The sequence below is a fragment of the Misgurnus anguillicaudatus genome, chromosome 1 (assembly GCF_027580225.2).
Source record: "Misgurnus anguillicaudatus chromosome 1, ASM2758022v2, whole genome shotgun sequence".
NCBI classification, from domain to species: Eukaryota; Metazoa; Chordata; class Actinopteri; order Cypriniformes; family Cobitidae; genus Misgurnus; species Misgurnus anguillicaudatus.
In genome coordinates this window covers 28,400,221-28,412,382 of record NC_073337.2, presented here as the reverse complement: position 1 = coordinate 28,412,382, position 12,162 = coordinate 28,400,221, and the positions used below count along the sequence as shown (strand labels likewise).

At 37.6% G+C, this 12,162-nt stretch overlaps 1 protein-coding gene across 1 annotated transcript; it reads left to right on the top strand.

Annotated features, from left to right (window-relative positions):
• Positions 1-792: 792 nt before the first annotated feature.
• prmt8b (protein arginine methyltransferase 8b) lies at positions 793-11,713 on the top strand. Its single transcript, XM_055191284.2, has 10 exons — positions 793-1,445; positions 2,294-2,545; positions 3,625-3,780; positions 3,970-4,033; positions 5,950-6,092; positions 6,422-6,509; positions 6,870-6,985; positions 8,999-9,149; positions 10,614-10,735; positions 10,850-11,713. The coding sequence occupies exons 1-10, from the start codon at positions 1,377-1,379 to the stop codon at positions 10,931-10,933; spliced, it is 1,245 nt and encodes a 414-aa protein (XP_055047259.2). The 5' UTR covers positions 793-1,376; the 3' UTR covers positions 10,934-11,713.
• Positions 11,714-12,162: the final 449 nt, after the last annotated feature.

Genomic DNA, 12,162 nt, shown 5'->3' with positions numbered 1-12,162 from the left:
ATGTAAAAACAATAAGGGGGCAGCTATTCCACTCCAAATTTTTACACTTTCCTCTGTATATACAGACACGTGTAAACTCACAGTGAGCTTAGATTTGCACAGCCAACATGGTAATGCTGCTTCTGTGTTATTCGGCTCAAATAAATGAAACATTTACCGTGGTATACTGTAGTATATTATAGTAATAATTATACTACAGTATAGCATACTGTACCTACAGTTAATTGATAAATTGTTGTAAATACTGTACTATACTTTAGTTTTTACTATAATATCACATTTGCATTACATTACATTTATGCATTTGGCAGATGCTTTTATCCAAAGCGACTCACAGCACATTCAAGTTGTGTGTGGGCTCCCTGGGAAATATGGTCTTTTGCACTGCTACAGGATCATTACTATTATACTATTATTACATGATAAACTACAATAAATACTGTAGTGTACTTGAATATTTACTGTACTTAGGCTCAACACTATAGTATTTGGGAATTCTGCTACCGATAGTAAATAGTATAGCCATACCTCATTGTTTTATTGTAGAAAAGAGAATGCATACTTTTACAAATCATTTACTGTATATTAAAAAACTTGCAAACATAGCCGGGGCAAATGCTTGTGTTTGAGTCTGAGTCATATTAATTACAAACTTGAATAAACATTTTTTTTTGAAAAGCTTGAAACAGACAAAAGCAACGATTTAAAATACAGATAGCCTTGAGTCCTTTATTTTGGGATTGTTGCGAAGGTGGAGGTGCCATACTTGTGTGGGAGGCACTGATTTAGTGTACTGTCGGTCTGATATGAACCAGTTCTGCACTCGCTGCACTCGGGTCCACATGCAAGCCCAGTCTCTCTTAACTCCAGGAGAAGCGCAACTTTACGCGTTATCCAAACGCACCTTGACTGACCACAGAGCCACAGACGCAGGTGGACAATGCATTTCTATGACATGTTAAGGACTAAGAATAATGAATAGTAACTTCTTTAAGCAGGACAATAGAGGAGCGGGAAATTAAAGATGCGTAACGCATCGATGCGCGGCGGCAGGTGATGGATGCGGGCGCATCGTGGCTCAACTGGTCCCCAAGTGGCGCTTTTTAGGACCTGTCCATAACTTTTGCGCGATGGACGAACGGGTGTTTTCTTTCCGTATGAATCTAAAGCATGATTTTAGGGGACTATTTAAGACGTCCTTATGACAATTCCCTATTCGTTTTATTTAGCAATTTATTGTTTATTACGCAAAGCATTGCACATCAAGAAATGAGTCTTTGCTTAGCCTATTAAAATATATGCTAAAAGTTCTGCAGGACATTCAGTGAGAGCACTGACACAGTTTTGCGTTTATCGAGTTAATCCCGTGGGCTCGTATGGGACTCAGGCACTCATCGCGGTGCCTGCTTCTGCGGAGAAAGATGGCGGAGGCGGAGAGCTCAGAGGTAAGTGAAATATTTCATAAATCATACAGAATAAAATCAATGCTAGTCCAGACACGTAACAATACTCATACAATCGCATTAAAATTGCCATTGATTATTTTTATCCACGCGTGCATTTGCTGTTTTAATGAAATGCTGGTTTGGAGGTCAGAGAAATCTGTGTCCGATAGCTACTGTAAAGCATGCAAATACCTTAGCAATGCAAAACAAGCAAGGTCCTAAACGATTAAATCCCCCACCACACCAAAAATATAAGTAGTGATTGATTCATATTAAGATTTTGTAAATGCGCAAAGTGCATTGGCTTCAATCTGATCTAGAGAATCGAGGAAAGGACGTGATAAGCGTTAAAAAAATGTAATGTGGGAAAGATTGCAATATAGTTACTGGAGTAATGCACGTGTTTGCTAAATAACCCTTTGTTTTAATGTGGTTTATGAGTAATCGCGTAATCGCTGTCCGTGGTGCTGCAGTATTTTGTGCGCCCCCGATTTGGTTATTCACCTTTGCATACCTGAACTTTCAATCTGTAGATGGTGTTAATAAATAACTTTCATGGTTATGCATGTAATGGTCTCTGTGTTGGACTCTGTGTCTTAGTTTGTACCCTGCTGAATGGTTTCCATAATAAATACTATTATGAACCATCAGCTGTAAACCATTAAAACCATTACACATGATGTAGTGTGTTTGGGTCTTATTCCCAGATTTAAATGTGTCCCATCCACCAGATAACATACCACCAAGAAGCCATCATTACCAGTGGATACCATTAAATCCATTAGATTTTCTATGATGGTTTCTATAATTTGGTAAGCGTACGCTTTTTGCTTTACTGTCTTCACCAGCACCGCCAACAGAAGCAACAGCATCAAAAGCAACGCATTTCCAGCGTACCCTCATCTCAATCCCTTCAACCGTCTTCACTACCAAAACCGGTGACCTCCGTTCACCATGTTCCTCACCCTCCACACACGCCGCATGTCTCCGCGCTCTCAGCTTGTCCGGGCCGAGGCAAGATGGCCAAGTTGCTCAACCCAGAGGAGATGACTTCACGAGACTACTACTTCGACTCCTACGCCCACTTTGGGATTCATGAGGTAACTGTGAGTCCAAATTCAAGGTACAATAGTGCAACACGCAAGGTTGCTGAGATGATTTAAGATGGTTTTGCTGTAACGTTTGGGTATTGGAAAAGTTGCTTGAATATAGTGCTCCTGTATACATCAGTGTGTTTTTTATACCTTGTAATGCACTGTAAGCCACTTTGGATAAAAGCATCTGCCAAATGCATAAATAAATGCATGTAATTTAAGTTCAAAATATACTCCATATACATTTATGCATTTATCCAAAGCAACCTACAGTGCATTTAAGCACTTAGTGTATTTAAGTATTTATACATGTTATCAGCATGTGTGTTCCATGAGAATCATTGCCCTCATGCAATGCTCTACCAATTGAGTACTATGTCTTTTATCATATGTGCCCAACCATAAAAACAAACTTTAATGTGTCACTGAAACCAGTCATCTTCATACCTCAGTGAACTCAGAGAAGAACCTTGTGCTCCTCTCACATTTGGAGACAGGAGGGTCAAATTGGATCAGTCTGCAGATAATAGGACGGTTCTTGATAACACAGAAGAAAAGGGTCAAGGGGAAGATGAAGAAAGAGAGTATGGAAGAGCGAATAAGAGCGAGGGGGTGGTTGGAAAGATGTGTATCAGTTAATCCCAGCAGGCTAAATGAAGACCTGTCTCTATAAAAAGACACTGCATTGTGTCCTATATATTGTCCTCCATAGCACAGTCCAACCGAATAGGTCTGGATATGGGAGGAAATGAAGGGACAGAATGAATAGTACGCCTATTCTTAGTGCTTCAAATCTAAAGGGACCTCACATTCACCACTGCGGTCAAATTGATTCAAATATCTTAATTTAAACCTTAAACAAATGCACAACTGGGTTAGCAGTGCAAAAGGTTAGGGGGTTCGAACCTGGGAACACACGTGCTGATAAAACCTTGTAAATCACTTTAGATTAAAAAAGCCTGCCAAATGCATAAATGTACATTTAAATTGCACAATACCATTTTATTTCTCCCATTATCGAATCACTTGTAAGACCCTGACTTACTTGTACAGTAATCTAACATTACTTTGTTTGCCCCCAACAGGAGATGCTAAAGGATGAGATCAGGACACTAACCTACAGAAACTCCATGTATCATAATAAACACATCTTTAAGGATAAGATTGTGTTAGATGTGGGCAGTGGAACAGGAATCCTCTCAATGTTCGCCGCCAAGGCGGGTGCCAAGCATGTGTATGGGGTGAGGATGCAAATTAATCAGTATAAGCATATTGCACAGCGTTGAGGACAACAAGACACTGTTATTGACAGAAATGAAAAGGTAGAGAGTTAAGTGAGATCACATCCTGTCAATGTGTGAGATAAATGGAGGATGCATTGCATGGTAGAGAATAAGGAAGTTTAAGCTAAACATTGTTTTATTTTGCAGATCGAATGCTCCAGTATATCAGAGTATTCTGAGAAAATTATCAAAGCGAATCACCTGGACCATGGTAAGATGTACAATCTGCTTTATCTAAAGCACATATCAGCATTGAGGACTTGAAAGCTCCCTGTTCGTTCACCCTGATCTGGGGAAAGTGTGACACATTTTCCTGTTGGCAATTCTAGCGTATGAAACAGGAAATATAGTCACTTCCTGTTGCTTGTGGTGTGATGGCAGAAGTTGTTGTTTGGGCATCCACAGCAACCCTCATTTACACTGTGAGTGAGAAGCCTGAGTCTGTGTAAGAGAGGAGGCACACAAAACACATGCATAGTAATTGAAGATTGGCAATATGCCTTTGATGGTGGGAATGGGAGAGAGAGAGAGAGAGAGAGAGAGAGAGAGAGAGAGAGAGAGAGAGAGAGAGAGAGAGAGAGAGAGAGAGAGAGAAATGTAATGAAGAAAGCTTAGCGATGTTGAACTTGCAAGGTGAATCTTACAATTTGTCACATCACCCCGTAATTAAAATGACAAAATATATGCATAAGAAAATGAATCTATTTTATGCTGTCTTTTGGACATTTAACCCTTTCCCGCCACTGACGAGTTATCTCGTCAATTAAGAGACAACATTTCCCTGCCATTGGCAAGTTTTTCGGTAATCTGTATATTATCTACTATACAGTATACCCAATTTATAAAAAAACTGAAGCAAAAACTAATTTAATTAATTTTATACTCCGTGTATGTTTTGATCATCGTTCTGAATCTGGTTTCTAACAAAAGTCCTTTACAAAAATGCAATTATTTCAGCTTTTTGTTCAAAATTTGGTTATAAAAAGAAATCAAACGAAGAAAAGATTAAACTTTTTTCCTGTTTTGTTTGTTTGTTTGAAAAATTTCCTGGAAGGCATTATGTGAAACTTTTTGTGGCGGAGTCGCGCGTACGTCAGCGCAAGGAAGATCGTTTTCATGTCTTGTCGCTCTTAATAACATCAATAAGGTCACGAACTTTATCTCTCTTAATAACTCTTTTAACATCAAGCAAGTCCTGCACTTTATTTTATAATTCCTGCATTTTTTTTTAACCAAAACTAAAATTTCAGACACGCAAGTGGATGCACGCATCTTTGTATTATATTTAGATGTTTAATGACTATTTAGAGCATTGGGATCGCTGGACAAGAGCTTAATGTATTTATTTGTATGAAAACCTCAATTTCGACCAAAATCAACATTCTTTTGCCCATAGCTCAAAATTAGACTGTTCGCACTTAGACTCATTTTTGCCAAATTTAGATTAACAAATGCATTCTGATGTTTTTTCTTAAGTTTTGTGATTCCCAATTATGTAAATGGTGATTTTTATCAGACGGTTGTTACGGTAAAAAACAGACTATTTACAGTAAAAATATATACCACAATGAGCAATAAATAGATAACATTAAAGTACACTCAGCATATATAAAAAGCAACTCATGTTAAATACTTTTTAAACATTGAGTAATGCATCTTTATTTATTTTACATGACAGTAATAGGAATAATGATTTTATTTACGATTTGCATTGTGTAATTTTATGTAAATGGTGATTTTTTTCTCTTTTATACTGTATATTGTTTTCTCATTTCTATGTAAAGCACTTTGAATGACCTCTGTGTATGAAATGTGCTATACAAATAAACTTGCCTTGCTTTGCCTTGCATCACGGTAATCTGGTGGTATCCTCAATATTTAACTAATTTAACTATTACAAAATAACATTTACATTAATGCTTTTGGCAGAAATATTTATCCTAAAATACTGTCCATGCATGACAAGGTCTGTATGTGTGTTCCCTGGAAATCAAACTCATGACCTTATGTAATGTTAGCACATGCAGAAAATAATAATTTATTACTACAATGCAAACAGATTTTGGGGTGAAGTGTGATCTGTGCATGATTATATAACATACGTTTCACTATCCCTCAATCTTGCAGTTATTACCATCATTAAAGGGAAGGTGGAGGAGACCGAGCTGCCGGTGGATCAGGTGGACATCATCATTTCAGAGTGGATGGGTTACTGTCTCTTTTATGAGTCTATGTTAAAGACAGTCATCTACGCCAGGGACAAATGGCTGGTGAGTGTACCGTATTTGTGTTTTTCAAGGTTTATGTCTGACTCATTAAAATATGAAGCACGTGTCCATGCTGAAAATGATCGTTTCTAATGGGAATGAGTGCCTAGGCCTTGGGCTGCTGATTGACGTCTCTTGAATGCAAATTTTACTGAAGAGGACACGTGGCGTGTTTGAGATTTTTATGAAACTATTGTGTTAATGCCAACGCATCGTTTCATCCTACGGATATTGTTGTGGTGCGCTGAAATGAGAAAATGATGTGACGAATATGACAGAAATGTGATATGTGAAGGTTACATACGTAGATTTTCTTTCCTATCGTGTTTCAGAAGCCCGGAGGCTTTATGTTTCCAGACAGAGCAACTCTGTATGTCGTCGCTATTGAGGACCGGCAATACAAAGACTTTAAAATCCACTGTGAGTATGCAAGTGTGCGCGCTTACTGACATGAGCTCACTACAGGTGCTGTATTGAATGAACATTTATCATTTATCTCTTTTTTTCAATGCATTGTGTCTTGATCGTGTAATCCCACGCTAAAAAAAAACAAAAATTGTTGAGTTTTATTACTCCCCCGCAGCTCTCTTTTCTCCATCTTTCTCTCTTATTGTTTTAAAGGGGAGCGTGAGATTCACCTAACATTCATGCGAGGGGATGTAATCAAATGTTGCCAGACACTGAGGAGGCATGAATCTATTTTAGGAAGAGAACTGGTTAATAATGCACTTTTTACGCACATTCAAGTTTTATAATGTCTTTAAACTGCATTGCCTGCAGGGTGGGAGAACGTCTACGGTTTTGATATGACGTGCATTCGTAACGTCGCGATGATGGAGCCGCTGGTGGATGTAGTGGATCCCAAACAAGTCGTGACCAGCTCTTGCCTCATTAAGGTACGCGTGTGTGTGCACAAGATCTGATCTGAATCACGCAAACTGACTGTGATAGGCTGATCTGAAACACATGTAGCGTAGGCGTTACATAACAGAGTGATTCTCAGGAAGGAGACGCACGATAGCAGCGTGATATGTGTGTTCATCTTGACACCATGTGGATCACTAATCTTTCTATTATATCAGCCAAAATATATGATTCCTCATGGGATATAATGCTAATAATATGTGAACCTGGCTTACAAATATACGTTTGGCAGTTCCTTTAATCCAGAGCTACTTACATTGGATTGGGGGTTAGCATTTATAGCATCATTTACATCATGGCTTCTAGTTACACTACAAGAACCCAACATGTTCTTTAAAAAGTGACAAAGCAGAAAAGAGATCCAATAGATAGATAGATAGATAGATAGATAGATAGATAGATAGATAGATAGATAGATAGATAGATAGATAGATAGATAGATAGATAGATAGAGCACCACCGCTACCACCACGCGCATCACGCGCTGTGCGTAGGGCACCAAGTGCTGAGGGGGCACAAAAATAGCCTAATGAAAAAAAATTATAATGCCGATATTATTTCATTAGTAGAAATATTATTAGGCCCTTTTTAGCCACGTATATGTAACAAAAAGGGGAAACGATATAATCTAATTGCTCTAGTCTCAAAAGTAGGCCCCCCTCGCCTTGGATGGTCCGTGCAACCAAACATACAACACCATATTAAAAGAATGATCATGCGACTTTTACGCACGTCAGGTGACCTGTAAATGCAAAAAAAGGGTTTCCATTGCAGTTTTGTGATATATTTCTTTTTCGAATTCCCTGAGACACCACCTCACTGTAAGTGTAAAAATGTTTTTTTGCTAAATCCATTGGGCGTATTTTTTAAATTCGCAATTTCGCAATTTGCAGGCTAATGAAAACGCAACTAGTGATTACAAGATGCTTGGTTTTATTTATTTATTTATTTTACATCTATTAATGTCTATTTATATTATTTTAAATGTTTATTAAATTTTCACTAACTGGGTTTCCAAACGTGAAGCGAATCTTTTCAAAATTCGCAAAAAAAGAAAAGCAGACAAATGTAAATTAAGTGCGCTTTCATAAAGTTGTTAGAACGAATGATGGTGGTATTGATAACCAACAGTAAACAAAACAAGGCACGCTTAGAACATTCAGACAGGATTGCATGTAGTCACGATCGGGCAAGTTATTTATTTATTTGCAGTGCAGCTTGTAATAACCTCAATGCTGTGCAGAAGAAGGAATGCAGCATTTTTGATGCAGGCGCTAGCAGCAAGGGCATTACGACGATGTCGAGCCCCATATCTGGTAAAGACAACGTCTGCAGAAACAGCCCAAATTTTGCCTTGTTTTAGCCTAGATGTCTGGGCTGTGGTTGGATGGGTATTACACATCTGGACTGGATGGCTATTACATATCTTTTCAACGCAAAATTGCTTGCTGGGGAATGACAAGGAAAAAGAGCAAAAGTGCCACCGGCAAATAAAGGAAGACAAAGATAGAAAGAAAGAGCTACGCTTTCAATGAAAGTCACCTGAGGGTTAGAAAGCTTTGAAAAGAAGAAAGATTTTTAATCTCATTGTTAGCTTCACTAAATGTAATGTAGAGTTGAGCGAATGAAAGAAAAAAAGCTGGCACAGATCTGCAGTTTGCCCGGAGAATAATAAAGATCTTTGTTCACCGAAGTGAATATCCGTGACCAACACTATGGATTCCTCATATACAGCCAACAATACATTCTTTGAAACCGGATACGTAGTGGTTTAAGGATAAATGACGGAAATCACATTATACTCTGTGAGGTTAACAAAAACCAGTTTAGCATTCCAAAATGAAGCTTAAAATGATCTCACATGCATTCATGCGTGAAGCGTTATGGGTAAATTTGACTACTAAAAAGCTGCCAAGAATGCCAAGCAATCTCTATGCCAAGGAATAAAGCATGCACACTTTGATCATGACTTTTCTCTTTTTTAGGAAGTGGACATCTACACTGTAAAGACTGAAGATCTGACCTTCACCTCGGCCTTCTGCCTGCAGATTCAGAGGAACGATTATGTTCACGCCCTTGTGACTTACTTCAACATTGAGTTCACCAAGTGTCACAAAAAGACCGGCTTTTCAACAGGTTTAATCTCAATGCTATCGACACATTTTATGATTTCTTGTACTGTACTGTATATACACTACCAGTCAACAACTTGGACACTTTTGACTGATCTGTCATGATATTTTTGATCTAAAGGACTTAAATTGCGCATACTCGCTTAGTCTATGAGTCCGTACGGTCTCCCATCTGTCATTTTACGCTCCGAAGTGTGCTCATCAACCCCCGTTGCACCCTTTATGCAGGCTCCACAAACTTTACCAACCCAGAAGTCCTTGCAAAAGAGCAATCTGACAACGGATAAAAGTAGTTCACTATTTCCGGCATATTTCGATGTCCACAAGTCCGGAGTGTGCCATTTGGGACAGGGCTGTTGTCTTAGATGACAACATTTTCTGCGGCTACTGTAGCTTCTCTTTACATTTCGAAATTGAGGGGTGAGCTATGGACTGAGCCGTTGGTTGCATTTCACAATCTCACCACTAGAAGCCACTAAAAACCCACACTGGACCTGTAAATGCTTAAAACTAGTTTGGAATATAAATGCAAACAATACCTATGTATACATTTGTGACCATGCATGTGAAAACCAAGCAAAGGTATTTATGTTTCTATATAAAATCATCCTACATAATGTAAAGATCATTCTGTAAAAATATAACTTTGATATTTTAAAATAAATGAGTGAAATCAAACTTTGATGCTAATAATCTCATCATTAGATTATAAAATTTAGCCTTGATTTCACAGACAGGGTCACATATTATCAGTGTTGGGGAAAGTTACTTTTAAAAGTAATGCATTACAATATTAAGTTACTCCCCAAAAAAGTAACTAATTGCGTTACTAAGTTACTTTTTATGGTAAGTAATTCTTACGTTACTTTTAAGTTACTTTTGCGTTATTTTTTCTTACTTGGCTGAGGCTTGATCTCTTTCAGGCCTTGCAGGTGTTTTTTACGACTGAGAAGTTTTGCATTCAGAAACTGCATATTTCCATTGCAAAAATGTCGAGCTCTGGCCTGCCATCCTCGTTGCTGATTCAAACTTTTTATGCTATGGTGCGCACACCCTAAGAGTGCGTAATTCTACGTGACTACGTTCAATTTAATTCAGTACATTATTTTTTATCAAATTAATTAAACTGAAAAGTAACTCGCATGACTTTTTAAAAAAAAGTAACTCAAATATTAATGTGTACAATTATGAAGTAATGCGTTACTTTACTCATAACTTCAGAAAAGTAATATTATTACGTAATGCTTATTACGTAATGCACATTACTTGTAATGCGTTACCCCCACACTGCATATTATTACAAATCTTACATTGCAATTACAATTTTTATTGGAAAGTAAAGAAAATAGAGCTGAAAAGTGGTCAACAAACACATTTGATACTGTTTAAAAAGGTGTGTCCAAATGGTTGACTGGTAATGTAAAGTGAGGTATACTGATTATATACTAAATTATTTATTCCCTTTAAGCCCCCGATGCCCCCAGCACTCATTGGAAACAGACTGTATTTTATCTGGAGGATTACTTAACCGTGAGGAGAGGGGAAGAAATCCTGGGAAGCATCACTGTAAAGCCCAACGAAAATAATGAGGTGAGACCGTAAAAAATGTGTTAGGGGCAATGTGAAAAATATCAAACAACTTTTTTTAGAAATGCATTAGGATGAAAATGTTAAAAGGAGACAACGAACTTTGATTTCTTTCAGCGTGACTTGGATTTCACCTTCGAGCTCGATTTCAAAGGACAGCTCTGCGATGCCGCCATCTCTCACGACTATAAAATGCGATAAAGGCCGAGCGTACCCCACGTCGGGCCAGCGTTTGCTGTGGAGATTCAGCAGAGAAACAGACTGTGTTACCTCCTCTGCCTCTGTCTGGATTAGTGAGAACGAACCACATGGCCCTGATGATGTCATCAGTGCGAGTCCGGCACTTAAAGCAATAGCGTCATCACATCGTCACGTTACGAAACGAAACGTACACGCAGGATAGACTGTGAAAAAATCCCTCTGAATGTAACCGATCATGACTTTGAGAATGTTCGAGTTTGTGTTAATTTTAGTTTTATAAGTAGAAAAGCATTACTGTTGACAGTAGATAAGATTTAAAACAAAACTGCCTCATAGAAAAAAAGGCTTTTGATGTTGAAAAAAGCATGGGTGACATTTACAGTAAGAGCTACTGGTTGTTTTATGCTTTGCTTATTTATTATTTATTGCTTTTACGTTGATATTGTGACCACTGCAATGTTTTTATTTATTGAGATTCACAGAGAGCAGCTAAATGATTTTAAATCATTCTTATCAATAGCAGGATGTACGAGACTCTTTAATAATATTAAGATTTTAGATTTTGAATACGATCATCGGTTAAGTTTTCTTGATAAAAGATCACCTTATGCCACAAACAACCAGCTTAAAAAACTAAATATTTGCACTTAACATCGCAGAGCAGTTCAATTGAAGAAAAAGTCTGAACTGACCCTGCAAATATTTACTGATGTAATGATGTTAGGAAAATTTTAGGATGATTGTATGAGACTACTGGAATGCCAAATAAATGGAAAATAACAAACAGTCGTATTTGCTCCTAACTTATTTTATGCCTTGTTTGGACAAATCAACCATGTTTTTCCATATTACAGGATCATTTAAATATACAATTTCATTAAATACATTTTCAACATTAATCTTACAGACTACCCAGCATGCAATAGCAGTCATTTCACCGTCTAGGTTAACTATAATCCAGCTACGAGTAACCCCCATAAAGTTGAATTTGGTAAAAAGTCGTTTTTTGCCAAAATAACTTGTGAGATGTCTGATAAAGTCAACAGTGATTACAAGGTGTTCGGTTTTTATTTATTTGTTTATTTCAATTGATTTATCAAAAGTTAGACGTCTATTAAATTTGATTTACAGCACATTTTTTGCCTTGTTTTACTCTAGATGTCTGTGTTTGGACGGCTATTAGACGTCTTTTATACGCAAAATTGCTTGCTGGGTATTGTTATCAGTAA